The sequence below is a fragment of the Rhinopithecus bieti genome, unplaced genomic scaffold (genome assembly GCF_001698545.2).
Source record: "Rhinopithecus bieti isolate Rb0 unplaced genomic scaffold, ASM169854v2 scaffold_17698, whole genome shotgun sequence".
Classification (NCBI taxonomy): Eukaryota; Metazoa; Chordata; class Mammalia; order Primates; family Cercopithecidae; genus Rhinopithecus; species Rhinopithecus bieti.
Genome location: NW_016808837.1, coordinates 67,714 through 86,059, shown reverse-complemented (window position 1 = coordinate 86,059; position 18,346 = coordinate 67,714). Strand labels below are relative to the sequence as shown.

The 18,346-nt window shown below is 46.8% G+C and overlaps 2 protein-coding genes across 7 annotated transcripts; both read right to left on the bottom strand.

Annotated features, from left to right (window-relative positions):
- Positions 1-511: 511 nt before the first annotated feature.
- CCL16 (C-C motif chemokine ligand 16) lies at positions 512-4,936 on the bottom strand. The gene is made up of 4 exons (XM_017887551.1): positions 4,927-4,936; positions 4,460-4,681; positions 1,228-1,348; positions 512-816 (listed from the first exon to the last, which is right to left on the bottom strand). The coding sequence occupies exons 1-4, from the start codon at positions 4,934-4,936 to the stop codon at positions 675-677; spliced, it is 495 nt and encodes a 164-aa protein (XP_017743040.1). The 3' UTR covers positions 512-674.
- A 1,050-nt stretch (positions 4,937-5,986) lies between these two features.
- LOC108539097 (C-C motif chemokine 15) lies at positions 5,987-18,278 on the bottom strand. Of its 6 annotated transcripts, XR_001888277.1 has the most exons (6): positions 17,657-18,278; positions 15,132-15,188; positions 14,549-14,660; positions 13,990-14,129; positions 6,672-6,785; positions 5,987-6,220 (listed from the first exon to the last, which is right to left on the bottom strand). XR_001888277.1 is itself a non-coding variant. In XM_017887555.1 (5 exons), the coding sequence occupies exons 1-5, from the start codon at positions 17,730-17,732 to the stop codon at positions 6,133-6,135; spliced, it is 327 nt and encodes a 108-aa protein (XP_017743044.1). In that variant the 5' UTR covers positions 17,733-18,278; the 3' UTR covers positions 5,987-6,132. The 6 variants fall into 6 exon arrangements, 2 of the variants coding, with proteins under 2 accessions (XP_017743044.1, XP_017743042.1); XM_017887555.1 differs by lacking the exons at positions 13,990-14,129; positions 14,549-14,660; positions 15,132-15,188 and adding exons at positions 7,243-7,247; positions 8,088-8,135 and having other exon boundaries at positions 6,672-6,781; XR_001888278.1 differs by lacking the exon at positions 6,672-6,785 and having other exon boundaries at positions 6,129-6,220.
- Positions 18,279-18,346: the final 68 nt, after the last annotated feature.

Sequence of the window (18,346 nt, the reverse complement as noted above, 5' to 3'; positions counted from 1 at the left end):
GAGGCGGAGCTTGCGTAGCTGAATCCGGCAGCACGCCAGCCCGCGACAAAGCAAGACTCAGTCTCAAAAAAAAAAAAAAAAAAAAAAAAAAAAAGAGATGACCCGGCCAGCACCGGCCAGATGTGGTGGCTCACACCTGTAATCCCAACATTTTTGGGAGGCTGAGGCAGGTGGATTGCTTGGGTACAGGAGTTTGAGACCAGCCTGGGCAACATGGTAGAATCCCGTCTCTACCAAAAATACAAAAATTAGCCAGCTGTGATGGCGCAAGCCTGTAGTCCCAGCTACTCGGGAGGCTGGGGTGGGAGGATCACTTGAGCCTGGGAGGTGGAGGTTACAGTGAGCCAAGATCAAATGAGCCAAGATCACACCACTGCACTGCAGCCCAGGTGACAGAGTAAGACCCTATCTCAAAAAAAAAAGTAAAATAAAATAAAAATATAAAAATAAAAGAGTGTATCTCTGCCCACATCCCTTAACTTTGGTATTTCCTCCTGAGATTGAGAAAATATTCGAAATACTCCTTTATTTTGATCATTGTTCTGTTTCTCTCAATGTGACTGGCTAGTTTCAGCCTAATAAGGCTTCTCTTGTTTTCACAGGTTTACCCCTCTCTTCCGTAAACAAGGGCTTCCACTAAAGCCCGGTCATCCCTGGGAGTTGAGGAGCTGGGCTTAGTCATTCTTTGCTGTAATAATTTTAACCGTGGCCAAGTTCCTGGAGGGCAGCAAAGGTAGGTTGGGATTCTTGATGTATTCTTGGACCCAGTTGTCACTGGGGTGGGTGCAGACTTCTCGGTTCCTTTTGGTGATGAAGCTGCAGAGGCAGAATTAGACCGTCATGGGCTGCAGACTCACGCAGGGGTCCAGTGCACACCCCCACCTCTGGTTCACGTGGCGCTCACCTTATGTTCTTTAAAGCTTCCCTGGGCCTCTCCTGGCTGGGTTCCCTCAGACAGCCTCCCTCTCTGGCTTCAGAACCTTACCATCCCTTCTCTCAGTCCCTTCTCCACTCAGCCTAGACCCTCAAGCTTGGGTTTCACAATGGACCACGTAGCTAAAAGTGGCAAAATCAGGAATTAATCCCAGGCCCGTGAGAGCCAAAGGCCAAACCCGTAGCCACTACTCCGCTGCTTCTAGCATAGAGACCTCTTGGTCCCATGTGTCTCCTTCCTGCCCCTGGGCTCCCTGTCCCCCTGCACAGAAATATCTACGAGGATGTGCTTACATGATTGCTGGCAGGTCACAGTTAAGGGCCTTCCTGTATCCCACCACCAGTCTCCTTGGCAACACTTTCTCACAAAACTTCAGGCAGCAGGTGGATGGGGTGTTCAGCCACTCAGGAACTTCTGAAGGAATCACATTGCAAGCTGAGCCAGGGAAGCAGAGGGGAGACCACCACTGCCCACCTCTGTCTCCTACCATTTGTGTTTCACTGCTCTGATAGCAAAGCCGTCTGTTAGAGGAGACCAATGATAGCCTGACAGGTAATGGAGAAAGGGCAAAAGATGAATCCCTCTGGGGGACATACATTTAGAACCCTCAGCCTCTGAGCTGAGTGTCAGCTACAAATGACTTGGCTATTCACACTTGCCAAGGAACCGGGGGGAAGCTGGCTCACTCTTTTGTTTATTGGTGACTTGATCTGGCAAACATGGGTTGAGCTAGTATTATATGCCGGGCTCTATGGGGGTAAAAACATGAGGAGGATACAGTCACTACCCTTAAGTAACTTACAGAGTAGTCAGGGTTGAAAGGGAAATTGAAAAGTTAAACAAACACTACTATAGAACGTGGTCCAGGATAGAACAGACTTTGGCATAAGGTGCTATGGGAACAGAATGAGGGGCCCCTAACCCATCCTTGGTGGTTGAAGAAGAAGTCTCAAAGCAAGTGAGGCCTGCATTGATTCGTAAAGGATGAGCAGGATTTAGACACACAGCTGGGTGTTGTGGCTCAGGCCTGTAATCCCAGCACTTTGGGAGGCCGAGGCGGGCGAATCATCTGAGGTCAGAAGTTTGAGACCAGCCTGGCCAACATAGTGAAACCCTGTCTCTACTAACAAAAATTAGCCGGGCGTGGTGGCGCATGCCTGTAATCCTAGCTACTCGGGAGGCTGAGGCAGGAGAATCACTTAAACCCGGGAGTGAGAGGTTGCGGTGAGCCAAGATGGTGCCACTGCACTCCAGCCTGGAGGAAGGAGTGACTCCATCTCAAAAGGAAAAAAAAAGGATTTAGACACACAAAGGACTTGTAGAATCTGGAAGAAAGAAATGCAGGAAAGCTTGAAGGTAGGGGAAGCTCAGTGTGTCTTGGGAGTGCTGGGCAGTTTGGGTGGCTGGCATGTAAGGTAGGAAGGAATGAATGGGCAGAGATGAAACTGGAGAGACAGGAGGGTCTGTTCACACACCTGCTGAACTACTGAGTAATTTGGCCTCTATCTTAGGGCATTGAAGAGGCGGAGGTTAGGGGGAAGGGTGAGAGAATAGAGCCGTTAGAGACAGAAGTTAGAGCAGAAGGAAAAGGTATATGATTTAGGCTTTGGTGTCAGACAGCTTGGGCTGGAATTTTGACTTGACTTGAATTTTGACTTGAATCATGGGCAAATTTCTTAATCTCCCTAGGTTTCAGTTTCCTCATCCACTAAGTGGGGGTAAATGATACTTGCTTGTGTCCTAGGATCATGGTTAGAATTCGGTGAGAAAATGATTGGAAAGCCCTTAACTCAGAGTCTGGCACACAGAAAGGCTCAATCAGTGCTTATTATAATTAATAGCCAATGGTAGTAATGACCGCTCTTCTTGCCTTGGAAATGGCTCTTTCCTCCCGTCTCTTTGATGCACACAGGCTACTGGACTTGATTGGTTATTGTCGCTGTGTTTTCTTTGAGCTGTCCTGACTACCCATCAATTGGGGATACTACACAAGAGGTCAGTCCAGAGATCTCTCCCAGCCCCCAAACCTTCAGAGTGCAAATCTTTTTGTAGCTTGACCCCTTTGCCTCTAGAGAGTGGCAAAGCTTGGGACATCTTGAGAGCACCATCTTGCTGATCCATGCTTTGGGTGGGCCATTCTGTCTTCCTTGAAGCCTGAACCCACTGCGCTGGCCTGATTGACTCTCCCAAAGAGCATCATCTCCCCCTCCCACACACTCCCTCCGTAAGTGATGCTCATATCACTGGTTCTCAAAGCAGAGTTTACGAAGTCCAGGGTCATCCTGAGAGTATGTGGGCAGATTACATGGTGCACCTGACCCTTGCTCCTTTGTGTTTATACAGGCAGAGTCAGGCCGGACTACATGCCAGGGTGACCTTAAGAGAGAAAAGAGGCCAGGCGTGGTGGCTCACGCCTGTAATCCTAGCACTTTGGGAGGCCGAGGCGGGCGGATCACGAGGTCAGGAGTTCGAGACCAGCCTGACCAACATGGTGAAACCCCATCTCTGCTAAAAATACAAAAGTTAGCTGGGTGTGGTGGCGTGTGCCTGTAATCCCAGCTACTCAGGAGGCTGAGGCGGGAGAATCACTTGAACCCGGGAGGCGGAGATTGTGGTGAACCAAGATCACGCCACTGCACTCCAGCCTGGGCAACAAGAGTGAAACTCCATCACAAACAAAACAAAACAAAATAAAACAAGCAAGAAACAACAACAACAACAAAAAAAAAAAAAAAAAAAACAAAAAACAGGAGAGAAAAGAATGGCTGGGGCAGCCTAGGGCAGGTGGTACACATCTTTGTCCCCCCCACCCCCGTCACCACGTCCTCATAAGCGATGATAGAGGGAGGAGATATGGAGGGACAAAACAAACCCCATCCTCCATAGGCCACAATTCTCCTTCTCCCCACAGCTCAAAAACCTTTCAACCCCTTTCCTCTTTTCTGCAGATGTTATTTAGTCATAGGCTGGGGGATGGAGAAGGGGACCATAGATTCCCAAACAGCCATTCCTCCGGGACTCATTTTGGTTGTCTGATAGTCCTAGCAACCTGTGCCAGCCACTTTGAGGAAGTGGTGTCTCGGTTCAGACTCCCAATTCCTGGGCTTAGACCCACATGATTGTTTGAACCTTCCTTCCTCTCGCAACTCGTTCTTCCAGGGCATCTACCGCTTTTCTTTCTCATCTGCGTGCTTCCCCCTCCCTTTCATTGCATGCAATTCTTGTTGCATTTTCTGCAGCTTTCTTGGCCTCTCCTCCTGAGTGATCATTCCTGCTCACCACGATTGGGACTCCTGAGGAAATGGTGACCCAGTTTCCTGGAACTACTTACCCCAGAAAGATCCGGACCAACCCCAGCTCTACTTACAAAGGGGAGAATTGGAGGTCAGGAGCTAGGCATGAAGGTGGGGAGAGCCCACAGGGGCTTATAAGGCCAGAGACCCAACAGCACCCTTGGCACCACCTCCCTGCCAGCTGCTCCATCCCCTTTTCTTGTTCCTGCCCTACAGAGACAAGTGGACTCACTTGGCTGGCTGCAAGAAGCAGAAGTAATGATAAGGATGAGGATGAGGAGAGACAGGGGAGCCTCGGAGACCTTCAACCTTTCAGCGGGGCTGTATGGCTTCCGGGAGAGCTGAGTGAAGATGTTGTCTGCTGCTAGTGGTCCGCTTGCCAACTGCTCAGCTCTCTGGACCTTGACCACATCAGAGCGGGTAGAGGAGGAGAAACAACAGGCCTCAGTGTTTGCTGAAACAGAGGGCAGTGGAGGATGGGACTTGGTGCAGAGCTGAATTCAGTAGAATTTGAATTCACATGGAGGAATGTGTGTCAGCTACCTTACATGCCCTATCTGATATAATCCTTAAAATAGTGAAGTAGCGATGATGACTTCCCTGGGACTACTGAGGCTTAGAGGCTAAATAAATTGTCCAAGTCCACCTGGGTGGACAGGCAGGATGAAAAACCAGATCTGTTTGATTTCACCATGTTACCTGCCACCATCTGTATGTTGGGGAAGGGGCAGGCAGGGTTGAACCACCCCAGCTTCCCCCAGGTGATCAGTCTTGGGGAGAATGAGCACAAAGCAGGATTACAGAGCCCAGACTGAGGCAAGGGTAGGGCTTAGTTGCCTCTGAGAAGGATATGCCCCCTCTCAGTCCAAGGCCACATGATTGACCTCACACTCTTTCATGTCACAGCTTATGCTAATACTCCAAAAAAAAACCCCAATGTGCCTGATCCTTGGGTCCCCATTTGTTGCTGGACCGTTTGACTTATTTGTCAGTGTTTTTATTTATCTCTTTGGACCTTGGACTTTGGACCGATTTTTAGGTGTAGCCAGCCTGCTGATCCCTCCTGGGTGCCCCCGTGGCCAACCATGACCAGCAGGGGATGCTCAACTCTGTGCACCTGACAACCTGTGACTGTGCTCTAGGGCTCCAGGTTCAGCCCCTCTGGCCTGGGCTCTGGCTGGACCTGCCCCACAGCCTCCTCTCTCTTCAGGTGCCTCCGGACCCTTTTCCACCTTGAAGGCTGTTAGTAAAACAATATAGTATAATCTGGTGTATGTAAGTGAAGGGGAGAGATTAGGTAAAATGTCTTCATGAATCATTCCTATTCCAGACAGCAGTGAAAAAAGACCTTGGAAACAGCACAGAAAAAAAGGACTATGGAGTTTGACTGCTATAGAGAGCCCTTTATGAAGTGTTACCTATAAAATCAAATGATGATTCTTAGCTTTTACACTTGTCATGAAGCTTAAATAAGATAATGCATACAGACTGCCTAGCAGAGTGCTTGCAGTATAGAAAGCATTAAGAAAACGGGGTCTGGTATTGTTGTTGTTGAGGAGGAGACAGACTTTACACTGCTTTTCTTTCTCTCTGCTTCTCACTACCTGCATTGCAGGCTTGACCTATTTTTTTGTACCAGGCTCCAGCGAAACTTCTGCAGAGCGAGGCTTGATGCCGAGGGTGCCACACCCGGCTGGACTCCCTGGTATCCTCAGTGTGTGACCAATGAGTAAATCCAGTAGAAAGGAATGAGGCCAGGGAAGGGCATAAGTGGTCTTTAATTCAAGGCAGGGAAGCTCCCAGAGGGTGGCTGGGGCTGAGAGTTAGGAGTGGGTGGAGGAAGGGGGTTTTGGCATCTTCTGTTTAGGTCTCTGAGCTGTGCCTTCTCCACCCTCTCTGGGTCACTCAGTTCTCCTCCATATGCTTGATATAGTCCTGGACCCACTTGTCCCTGGGGTTGGTGCAGATGGAATGGCCCCTTTTGGTGATGAAGCTGTGGAGCAAGAGGGAGAAGGATCACAAACCGAGGGGCCCAGTGGCCGGAAGAGAGAGTCCACCCTCCCTGCCTCCTAAATTCCCCACCTGACCTAGACTGCTTCTCCTTTCTTTGGTAGAGGCCGCTTAGAGCCTGTCTCCTCTCTGAGACATGCTCTTCGGTCCCTAGGACCCCTAGACCCATCTAGTCTCTGTGTCCCCCCGAGGAAGTGCCCTCTTGCCTTCTTCTCCCTTTTCTGTCACCTTCCCCCATCCATAGGGTCAGCTTCCCCATGGCTCCTGCAGGCTCCAGCCAGAAAGCACCCAGGTTGCCCCTCAGCTGTGTCTCCCCGTGCAGTCACACCTGGGAGGTACACTGGGGGTCCCCATTCCACGACCACTCCCTGCCTCCCTCGAGGAGGCCCTGCTGGCTTCCTCTTCTCACAGTGTGATGTGTGTGTGCCACCTACACAATTCCGGGCTTGGAACACTGGCTGTTGGTCTCATAATAATCCATAATCCGCTGACGCGGGATCTTGTGGGTAGTGTAGGTGAGGCAGCACTCTGACGGTGGTAAGGTCTCCCTGAGGAGACAGCATCGGATGCTGAGGAGGGGTCCTTTGTTAAAGGCCATACAATTGGCTGATCCTACAAGCCTAGGGCATGGAGGAGGGAAGGAAGGAGGAGACAGCCCCGCAGAACTTGGAGGGGAGAGTAGGCTTTCCTCATCTTCTCCTTCTCCGTAGTACTCCTGGGCTCCTCTTTTCCTCCTCCCTCATCAGTAATCACCCTCCCTCCTTTTCTTCAATCCCTCTTGAAAAGACTGGCAGATGACTTTCAACTCCAGGATTGAAGAGCAGCACAGCACACTCAGATCTTCTCACACCATCTCTGGGGGCCGACTGGCAGAGAAGGCTAGGGACTTGGCCAATATCATGCAGCCTTCATGCCTTGTTTGGGAAAGGTGCTCCAATAGGAGGAATATTTGGAAGAAATCCCAATATGGATTTGGAGACATGCCATTTGGGAATTCAGACCCACCCCTCCTAATGCTCCACCCTGCCCATGTCCCCACTCAACCAACAACCTGCAGAGAGAGCAGGATGCCCACAGCAAGCCCCAAGGACAATGGCCACAGAGTTAGGACACCCAAATCCTAACCTAACCTTGCCTGTGCTTCCTTTGTACTGTGGCCATTTTACTTTCCCCCGTTCCCTCCTCTGTAAATGAGGCCCTTGGACTGGATCAGTGGTTTTTACACTGAGCTCCCTGGAGCTCTGGAGGCCTCAGGGACTATTGTGGAGGTCCCGCTACATTTAAGAGTGGTGTCTTGTGCCCTACTCAACCCATTTTTTTTTTGTTTGTTTGTTTTACATATTGGGCCTCTGTGGAAGATTTTGCTTGAGGAAAAGGTTTTGTGGTCTAAAAGTTTTAAAATCACCGGATTAGGTGATTTTTCATCTATTTTCTGATTGAGAAGTTTCATGGCTCTTATAGTAGAAGCAAGGAGGTGACAGCAGTCACCCCAAGCTTGAATTATAGAGGTAGCAGGAAGGACATTGCAGGCCAAGAGCCCTGTACAAACAGGCGCATGTTGTGGTTATGGAGTGGAGAAATCCGGTGTGTGCATGTTATGTGACCCTGCTGAATGGAAACTTGGGTGTGCATCGCAATGGCCTCAGAGGTCACTGAGGGTGGCCAGATGCCTGGGTGGAAAGGGCTGCTCCTGTTTTCCAGCTCCATTCCAGGCAGCATCCTCACTATCCAAAGAATGGCATAAGGGGCCCCTGTTTCCTGAGACCCACTCAGAGCTCCTATACTCTCCCACTTTGTTCCTCTGAGCTGAAAAATGACATCGGAGCGGGCAAGTCACACTGTGCACATACCCACCAACTTTAGCTGTATTTTAACAACCTTCTGTTTCCCCCCAGTTTCTGAAAAGAAGAGTAGGTAAAATGGAAGAGTGATAAATAGTTTTGGTTGTCTCTAAAGGCAGCTTATTCTAAGAAATCAGCTGAGAAAAGGGGGCCTAGGAGGGACCCCGCACTGTCGTGTTTTCCCCCAGCCCATACCCAAGCAATGCTGCACTCACTGGGCATAGGTGACGCTGGAAGCAGCTGGGCCCAAACCTCAGGAGGCCAATAGAAAAATGCCCTTGCGAGGCATTTTTTGAGTTTGGGTTGAGTTTTGCTGAGCAGAGTTGAGAGGAGGGCATGCCTGGCAGAGGGTACCACACAAAGCCAGGAAGCAAAAAAGAACATGCTGTTTCTGAGGAACTGTGAGAGCAGAGTGTGTATTATGCAATTAACCTGCACATGATATGTTTTTTTTGTCCCCTCCAAGACCTCAAAGACCTTCTGTGAGTGGCTAGATGCTTGGTTAGAATGGAAAATCTTGGGCTGGGTCTGGTGGGTGGCTCATGCCTATAATCCCAGAACTTTGGGAGGCTGAGGCAGGCAGATCATTTGAGGTCAGGAGTTTGAAACCAGCCCAGCCAGCATGGAAAAACCCCATCTCTACTAAAAATACAAAAATCTGCTGGGCGTGGGGGTGGATCCCTGTAATCCCAGCTACTCAGGAGGCTGAGGCAGGAGAATCGTTTGAACCCAGGAGGTGGAGGTTGCAGTGAGCCGAGATTGCGCCCTTGCACTCCAGCCTGCGTGACAGAGGAGAAAAAAGGAAAGTCTTGGTTTTTATCCCTCATTTCTGTTGAGTTGCCATTGTCATGACCCAGCACCTTCATAAGTGACCCTTTGGCATCCACACTGCCCAGATGCTCTCCCTCCTCATTTCATCCTTCTAAGCTAAAAACTTGACCTGTCAGAGAGAAACCAGTGAAACCACATGAATCCTACTTAGGTCTAGAACCATTTAAATTTTCTAAGACTCTGAGACAAAATCTCCATGGAGAATCCAGAAGCTTCTGAATTGCCATCCCCTAGTCATAAATTTAGGTACCAGTGAACTGCTTTCAACTCAAAGCTTCTGAATTCAACAGCATTCAGTGGAGCAGTGAGAGCAACATAAAAGATCATAACTGGATCAAAATGTATGCCAGAGGCCAGGTGTGGTGGCTCACATCTGTAATCCCAACACTTTGGGAGGCCAAGGCAGGAGGATTACTTGAGCCCAGGAGTTCAAGACCAGCCTGGGCAACAAGTGAGACTGTGTCTCTACAAAAAATCAAAATTAGCTGGGTGTGGGGTAGCACACGCCTGTAGTCCCAGCTACTCAAGGGGCTGAGTTGGGAGAATCACTTGAACCCAGGAGGTTGAGTAAAGGTGAGTGAGCCAAGACTGTGCCACTGCACTCCGGACTGGGTGACAGAGTTAAGACCCTGTCTCAATAAACAAAACGAACAAACGAAGTAAGCCAGAACTCTGAGCATCTGTGTTTGTCTTTTTCGTCTCTGTAAATCCTGTAGAAATGACAGAAGAAATATAAAAATAAATAGAATTCATAGTAGCAGTAAGGAGTCAGAAAAGATGACATTGGTCTACCATAAAGTGAGACATTTCTGCTCTATATAAAGAACATGGGGTCGGGCGTGGTGGCTCACACCTGTAATCCCAGCACTTTGGGAGGCCAAGGCATGTAGATCACTTGAGGTCGGGAGTTTGAGACCAGCCTGGCCAACATGGTGAAACCCTGTCTCTGTAAAAACTACAAAAATTAACTGGGCGTGGTGGCAGTCACCTGTAATCCCAGCTACTCAGGAGGCTGAGGTGGGAGAATTGCTTGAACTTGAGAGGTAGAGATCACACCACTACACTTCAGCCTGGGCAACAGAGCAAGACTCCATCTCAAAAAAAAAAAAAAAAAAGAACATGAGTCAGCTTGATGGCAGATCACAAGAAGGCTGAAAAAAACACATATCCTCATATAGGTGAAGGAGAAGATCATAGATAAAAGAGGATTTTTCCCAGCAGAATCCTGGATAATGTGACGATCAGAGTCAGTGGGTACTGGGAGAAGACATTCGGGTTCAGTGAATACGCCATGACCTTGCTAGTTCCCATTCAGGATAGTCAGGTAGGGCATTTGCCCCAGGATAAAGCTACAAGCACAGTTCTCAAAATAAAAAGGGGTATTTGCTGTGGGAACCTCTTGGAGAGGACAGTGGGCCAGAGAGAGAATTGGACAGTCCCCTGGATAACTTCTGGTCAAGGACAAGAAAACCTACCCCCATCCCTATCCCCTTACTCTGTCTGCCAGACATTAAGCTGACAACCTCACCAAGGATATGAAAATCCTAAAGCCTCTGCCAAAAGGCTCTGGAAGTGATAAACAACTTCAGTAAAGCTTCAGGATACAAAATCAATGTGCAAAAACCAGTAGCATTTTTATATACCAATAACATTCAAACTGAGTGCCAAATCAAGAATGCAATCTCATTTACAATAGCCATGCACACACACACACACACACACACACACACACACACACGCAACCAAGGAGGTGAAAGATCTCTACAATGAAAATTACAAAACACTGCTGAAAGAAATCATATATGACATGAACAAATGGAAAAACATTCCATGCTCATGGACTGGAAGAATCAATATCATTATAATGACCATATTGTCCAGGCAATCTCCAGATTCAATGCTGTTTCTCTCAAACCACCAATGTCATTTTTCATAGAACTAGAAAACTATTCTAAAATTCATATGGAACCAATAAAAAGAGCCCAAATAGCCAAATCAATCCTAAACAAAAAGAGCAAACCTAGAGGCATCATATTACCAGACTTCAAAGTATACTATGAAGCTACAGTAAACAAAACAGCATGGTATTGGTACAAAAACAGATTCATAGACCAGTAGAACAGAATAGAAAATCCAGAAATAAAGCTGCACACCTACAGTCATCTGATCTTTGACAGAGTCAACAAAAATAAGCAAAGGGGTAAGGATTTCCCTGTTCAATAAATGGTACTGGGATAGCTGGCTAGCCATGTGCATAAGAATGAAACTAGATCCCTATTTTTCACCTTATACACAAAATAACTCAAGATGGATTCAAAATTCAAATATAAGACCTCGAACTATAAGAATCTTAGAAGAAAACCTAGGAAACACCATTCTGGACATTGGCCTTGGCAAATAAATTAAGACTAAATCCCCAAAAGCAATTGCAATAAAAACAAAAATTGACAAGTGCTCAATTAAACTCAAGAGCTTGTGTACAGCAAAAGAAACTCATCAACAGAGTAAACGGAAAACTTACAGAATGGGAAAAAATATTTGCAAACTATACGTCCAACAAAGGTCTAACATCCAGAATCTATAAGTGCCTTAAACAATTGAACAGCCAAAAACAAATAACTCCACTAAAAAATGGGCAAAAGACATGAACATACATTCCTCAAAAGAAGACATATACGCAGGCAACAAACACATGAAAAAATGCTCAACATCACTAATCATCAGAGAAATGCAAATCAAACCCAAAATGAGTTACTGTCTCATACCAGTCAGAATAGCTATTAGTAAAAAGTCAAAAAAATAACATGCCGACGAGGCTGCAGAGAAAAAGGGAACAGATATACACTGTTGGTGGGAATGTAAATTAGTTCAGCCACTGTGAAAAGCAGTTTGGTGATTTCTTAAATAACTTAAAACCAAACTACCATTCAACCCAGCAATCCCATTACTGGGTATATATTAATATAAATAATTGTACAAAAAAAGACACATGCCCTCGTATGTTCATCAGAGCACTATTCACAGTAGCAAAGACATGGAATCAACCTAAGTACCCATCAATGTGGATTGGATACAAAAATGTGGTACAGATACACCATGAGACACTTCCTAGGTAGCCATAAAAAGAATGAAATCATGTCCTTTGGAGCAACATGGATAAAGTTGAGGCCATTATCTTAACTGAATTAATGCAGGAACAGAAAACCAAATGCTGCATGTTTTCACTTGCAAGTGGGAGCTAAACATTGGTTACACTTGGACATAAAGATGGCAACAATAGACACTGGGGACTACTAGAGGAGGGAGGGAGGGAAGGGGGCAAGGGTTGAAAAACTATTGGATACTGTGCTCAGTACCTGGGTGATGGGATCAATTGTACCCCAGACTTCATGCAATATACCCAGGCAACAAACCTGCACATGTAGCCCCTGAATCCAAAATTAAAGTTGAAATTATAAAAATAAAGAAAATAGAAAAAGAAAAAAATTCTAAAAATTCCCAGAGGGTCTAAAATTTTTTTTTTCTTACTAAGGAATAAGAAATCAACTGGCTTTGGAATTTTGGCCCTGTCTGAGATGCTAGAAGACAATTGAAGAATGTCTACATTGTTCTGAGAGAAAATTATTTTCAACATGAACTTTCATATTCAGTTGAACCATTTTCAAACATTAAGAACAAAGTTTTAGATCTTCAGAGTCCCAGAAAGTTTATTGTTCATATCATTTGGAGTTTCTTGTTGGAAAGCAATAGAAACTGACTCTGGTTGATTAAGCAAAAAGGACTTTACTGAAAAGATTTTGGGTAGTGTCAGGAAGACTTGGAAACTAGGTAAAGGCTGAGCGCAGTGGTTCATGCCTGTAATCCCAGTACTTTGGGAGGCCAAGGTGGGCGGATCATCTCAGGTTAGGAGTTCAAGACCAGCCTGGCCAACATGGCGAAACCCTGTCTCTACTAAAAATACAGAAATTAGCCGGGTGTGGTGGCGGGCGCCTATAATCCCAGCTACTAGGGAGGCTGAGGTAGGAGAATTGCTTGAACTTGGGAGGCGGAGGTAGAATCCTAGAGAGACCAGCTCCAATGCCACATCCAAAATCATGCCACAAGAGTCAACTGGTGTGAATGCTGCCACTGCTGCTGGGCACTGCAGTTAACATTGCTGACCTCCAGCACTGGTCATGGGGTACGTGTGCTGGCACTGCTGCTTCCAGAATCTGGAAGCTGTTGCCACCACCAGTGTCACCTGGATGGAGTCCTCTCTTTTTCTGCTTCTCTGCAACACTTGTTCCAGGCTCAGATCTCTGGAAGGAAGCATAGATTGGCCAAACCTGAGTTGGGGATGCCTGCCTTGTCACCTATGGAGCAAAGGAGAGTGTTTGCCTTTGTCATCTTTTAAAGCAGAAGGCAGTTCAAGGATATTCTAGCAAAATGAAAAATAAACCATTTTAGGAAGGAAGGAAGAGGAAGAGGAAGTTGTGGGCTACCTGTCATGGTGGAATGAACTCAGGTGTGTAATGAGAAGAAATCCCAGTATGATATTATTATTATTATTATTTTGGCAGGTCTAGAAAGCATTTCTGCAAGTTGGAATAGGAAGTTAGAAGGTCCTTGGAGACTGTCTCGAAGAATGAAGTAGTTACCATGAAACAGATGGTGTAAATATGCAAGTGCAAATATGGAATGATAAGGAAAAAAAAGTATTTCTCTTTTGGTTAATAGAAAAATATCAAAAGGAAATCATGGGAAAAAATAAGAATTGTTATGGGATTATAATGGATCAAATGTTAAGTACACTAGAAAATGGTGTGAACTGGGCAAATGATGGAGTAAAAGAAACTTTCTTGAAATTGTAACCAAGCCTTTGAAGATTAGTTATTTCAGTAGAAAGGAGAAGATGAGATATAAAGTGAATTTGTATTTAATCCTGTTGGGACTTAGCAGTTTCTTCAGTTTTATATTAGTTTATTTCCTCTTTAAACTCAAGCAAAGTTAAAAATTGAATACTCTTTATTAGATGCATGACTTTCATTACCAGACACAACAACATATATATTTTTAAAGTAATTCAGGCCAAGAAACTCACAGGAGGTGTTGGAGGTGGGTGGCTGGCCTCTTTTGTCTCTTTATTATTATATTGGTTAGGGCTTCAGCTGTTTCATGCAATTCTGAACTCCCGGACCACTGGGTTTGGCACAGACTTGTCGCCCCTTCTTGGTGAGGAAGCTGGGGAACAAGGGAGAGAAATATTACAAACTTTCTCCCAAGCAGAGGGAGACAGGGGGCCCCATCCTCCCTGCTCCTCAGATTTCCCAGTCAACACAGCTTGGTTTTTCCTTTCTCTGCTGATGGCAGCTCAGGGACAGTGTCCTCTTGAGACCCTCTCAGCCTGTGGGACTCCTTCATGACTCATGGAAGTGTCCTTGGGCAGCCTTGTGCCTGCTTTCTTCTTCCTTCCCTATCTCCTCTCCATTGGGAGTGTCTCATCCCTGATGCCCTGCAGGATCCTTGTAAGGACACAGCTGCCCCATACCTGGCAGGATCCAGAGGGTGGAACCCGATGGACGCCCATCCATCGGGTCCTCCCTGCAAGACGCTGTGGGCTGCTTCTTCCCCAACACATGGTTGATGAGCTTGGCACTTACATGACACCCGGCTTGGAGCACTCGCTGCTCGTTTCAAAATAACTTTTCATGAGTGAACACGGGATGCTTTGTGAGATGTAGGAGATGCAGCAGTCAGTAGCAAGGTGAAAGCCTGCAGCAAGAGAAAGGGTCTTTTGAGGGCCAATCTTTCTCCTCAAAAGCACTGTGGAGGATGAGAAGGCATAAGCCCCGGAAGACATGTTTCCTCCTCCGTGGCCAGCACTTGCTGGCATCTCCCTGCTTCAGACCCTCCCCAGGGTTGTGCGGTGTGTCTGAGGCACAGGGTGGGCCACAGCAGGACCAGGAACATTTCCCCCAGAAGGGGAAGGCATCTGCAGACACTTGCAGGCATCAGAGAGCACCTTCTTCTCCAAAGGAGCAGGCTCTTGGAGCAGCCAGAGGGGAACAGAGAAGGCATTTATGGAGGGGGTCCCCCTAGCCCATCTTGATCTTCCTTGGAGATGTTTACCACCCTCAGGCCCTCTCATTCTCCTCCTGTTCTGTAAACAGGGACAATGGACTCCATAGTGCAGACCTGCACCTGCTGGCTGCTTTTAAATATATGCTGTATCTGATCACTTACGGCTCAGAACTACTGGATTTTTCAGTGGAAGCTTTGACATGAACTCTGTCTCTGCATCTGGAAGAAACAGGACCGGGAAGGAAATCACTGGACGGCAGCAGTATGTTTCAGCATCTCCACCCACCCCATTGCTCATCCCCCTCCTGAGGCAGAAAGGCTCTGAAGCTGGACCACCACCACCTGTCTGGGTTCTAGGCCTGCCTCCTGGCCCATTTATTCCTTTAGGGCCCTGAGACTTTTCAGGGACATTTTCAAAATGTAGACGTGAAAACTTTGTATTGACTCTGAAATACTAAGAGCAACTGAACCTAACACGGTTCAGTTAATGGAATGTCTACATGATGTGACACAGTCTACAAGTCTTTCTACACATTTCTGGAATTTTTTTTATTATAGGGCTCTGAAAACTGAAAGGTTTTATCAGCACATATGGTGGCACAATATCCCCTTAAGTGAAGTGAGTTTATTATGGTCTTTATTCATCCCAGTTAGCAGAAATATTCATGTGTTTGCTGTAGAAAGATTGCTGTGTTTGATTAAAACAGTCTTCCTTGACCCCACCAAGGATAAGTACCATCTAGGTATGTATTACTTTTTTTTTTTTTTTTTTAATTGAAACAGGGTCTTGTTCTGTCACCCAGGCTGGGGCACAGTGGTATGATCATAACTCACTGCAGCCTCGAGGTCCTGGGCTTAAGGGATCCTCTTGCCTCAGCCTCCTGAGAAGGTGGGATTACAGGTGCGAGCCACAATTCCTAGCCAATAGTTTAACTTTTTGTAGTGATGAGGTCTTGCTATGATGCCCAGGCTGGTCTTGAACTCCTGGGGTCAAGCAATTTTCCTGGCTCAGCCTCCCGAAGTGCTGGAATTCTAGGTGAGCCACCATGCCTAGCTTGTATTACCTTTTAAAAACCAGAGAAATTCTGTATTCCAAAATACATCTAGCCTGATAGGATTTTGATAAGGGATGGCATACCTGTATTATGCTAAATAGAAAAATGCGGCCAGGCACGGTGGCTCAAGCCTGTAATCCCAGAACTTTGGGAGGCCAAGGTGGGCGGATCACAAGGTCAGGTGATTGACACCATCCTGGCTAACACAGTGAAACCCCGTCTCTACTAAAAATACAAAAAATTAGCTGGGCGATGTGGTGGGCGCCTGTAGTCCCAGCTACTCGGGAGGCTGAGGAAGGAGAATGGTGTGAAAACGGGAGGCGGAGCTTGCAGTGAGCTGAGATCGCGCCACTGCACTTCAGCCTGGGCGACAGAGCGAGACTCTGTCTCAAAAAAAAAAAAAGAAAAAAAAGTCTTTACAGTGGTCAGGCACGATGGCTCACACCTGTAATCCCAACACTTTGGGAGGCCGAGCTGGGAAGATCACCTGAGGCCGGGAGTTCAAGACTAGTCTGGCCAACAAGGCAAAACCCCGTCTCTACTAAAAAAATACAAAAATCAGCTGGGCTTGGTGGCGCGTGCCTTAATCCCAACGACTCCATAGGCTAAGGAAGGATAATCAACCGAACCCGGGAGGCGGAGGTTGCAGTGATCCGAGATCTCACCACTGTACTCCAGCCTGGGAGACAGAGCGAAACTCTATCTCAAAAAAAAAGAAAAAAAAATCTTGACAGCTTGGGAGAGACTGCCCATTGCAGGGCTAACCAATTCATAGAGATAGCAGAGGGTTTAGACCTTTCATATACAAATCAACAAATCCTGAGCCCATGTGCCCAGCCACCTCCTTTCCTAACTCTCACACACCAAGCCAGTATTTCCACTGTTCTAAGTCATACTAAGGATGAGTACTAGACAACTAGAGACTATCCCTATATCCCAAAGCCTGAAAGGCTTATTCAGACGACCTAGCCCTAAACCGTATGCTCTGGGCTGCCTTGCTTTCCCCCTGGAAACCCCAATAAAGGTTCTGGCATAGGTCATCCCTTCTCTCCTGATTGTGACTCCTGCCCTGGATGCTTCCCTTGGGGCCCTGTGTGGCACTGTGTACCTCCTTCTCTTGGGAAATGTAAATAATACATTCTTTTTTCAATGTCATTGGCCTCTTTGTGTTGACATTCACTGCCACAAATTAAGATTCCACAGGAACAAATGAGACAGTGATCATGGGTGAGTCACTTACCTAGCTGGTTCCTTTTCCTCTCCCAAATCACAATTTTACACCAGATGGTAGATAGCAGTTCTAGCACTGTAAACGTCTATGATTCTTTTTACAAATTTACAATTTAATTACAGTTCTTTTGTTCCAGCTAAAATATCATCTAAGAGAAAGAATCAGATAATTTTTGCTGTGAAAAGGGAAATAATTGGCCCCAAATGGGACCAGTCACGTGTATACATTTCCTCCTCCAAGGGTCCAAAGGCTGCAGACAGAGCCAGGTCTACACTCTGCTGGTGGTTTTTAAATAAGTTCCACAACCATGCCTGGGCTGGAGAGGAGTCACAATGTGTCTCTGTCCCAGAGCCTGAGTTACCACGGACCTGGTCGCCTGGGAGAAAGTTCACTGGACTCACCATTTGTAACCTGGGCCTGGGATCCAAGGGCAGCAACAAGCATGAGGCAGGAGAGGACAGCCACGGAGACCTTCATCCTCCTGGAGGGCAGGCAGGGCTGGCCGAGGACTCCTGGGCTCACTGCTTCCTGGCTCCCTGGGATGCCAGCTCTGCCCTTGTATTTACAAGAAGGGGAGGATCCAGGAAGTCCCAGGGCAGAGGTCAGAATGCTCTTCTTTAGCTATATAATAGTTACCAAGCAGTTTCTGAAAAGAGAACAAGGCTGAGAATGCAACAGAAAGTAGAGGACAAAGGTGACTTGAACTGTCCCTGTGGATTTCCCGAACTATCCCAATAGATAGAAAGAAATGTTTCAAGGAAGAGTCTTCCTTCCAGGAGATTCATCTAATCCTGTAAGCCTGGGATAGGAGTGGGGAACTATCTTAGACTCTTGGATTCAGGATTGAGATGTGGTGAATGCTATCTTTTTTCCATTTCTAGTTCTATTCCTGTAGTCCCAACCAGGAGGTGTTAGCAGTGGCGAATCCATATCAGTCTGCAGCAGCCTCAATTCTTGCCCCCTCAGAAGAAAGAATTCAACTGAGGGGCATAAGGCAGAGTGAGAGACCAAGACAAGATTTAGAGCAGGAATGAAAGTAAAGAACACTTGGAAAAGTGCCAAGCAGGTGATTTGAGAGATTCAAGTGCCTG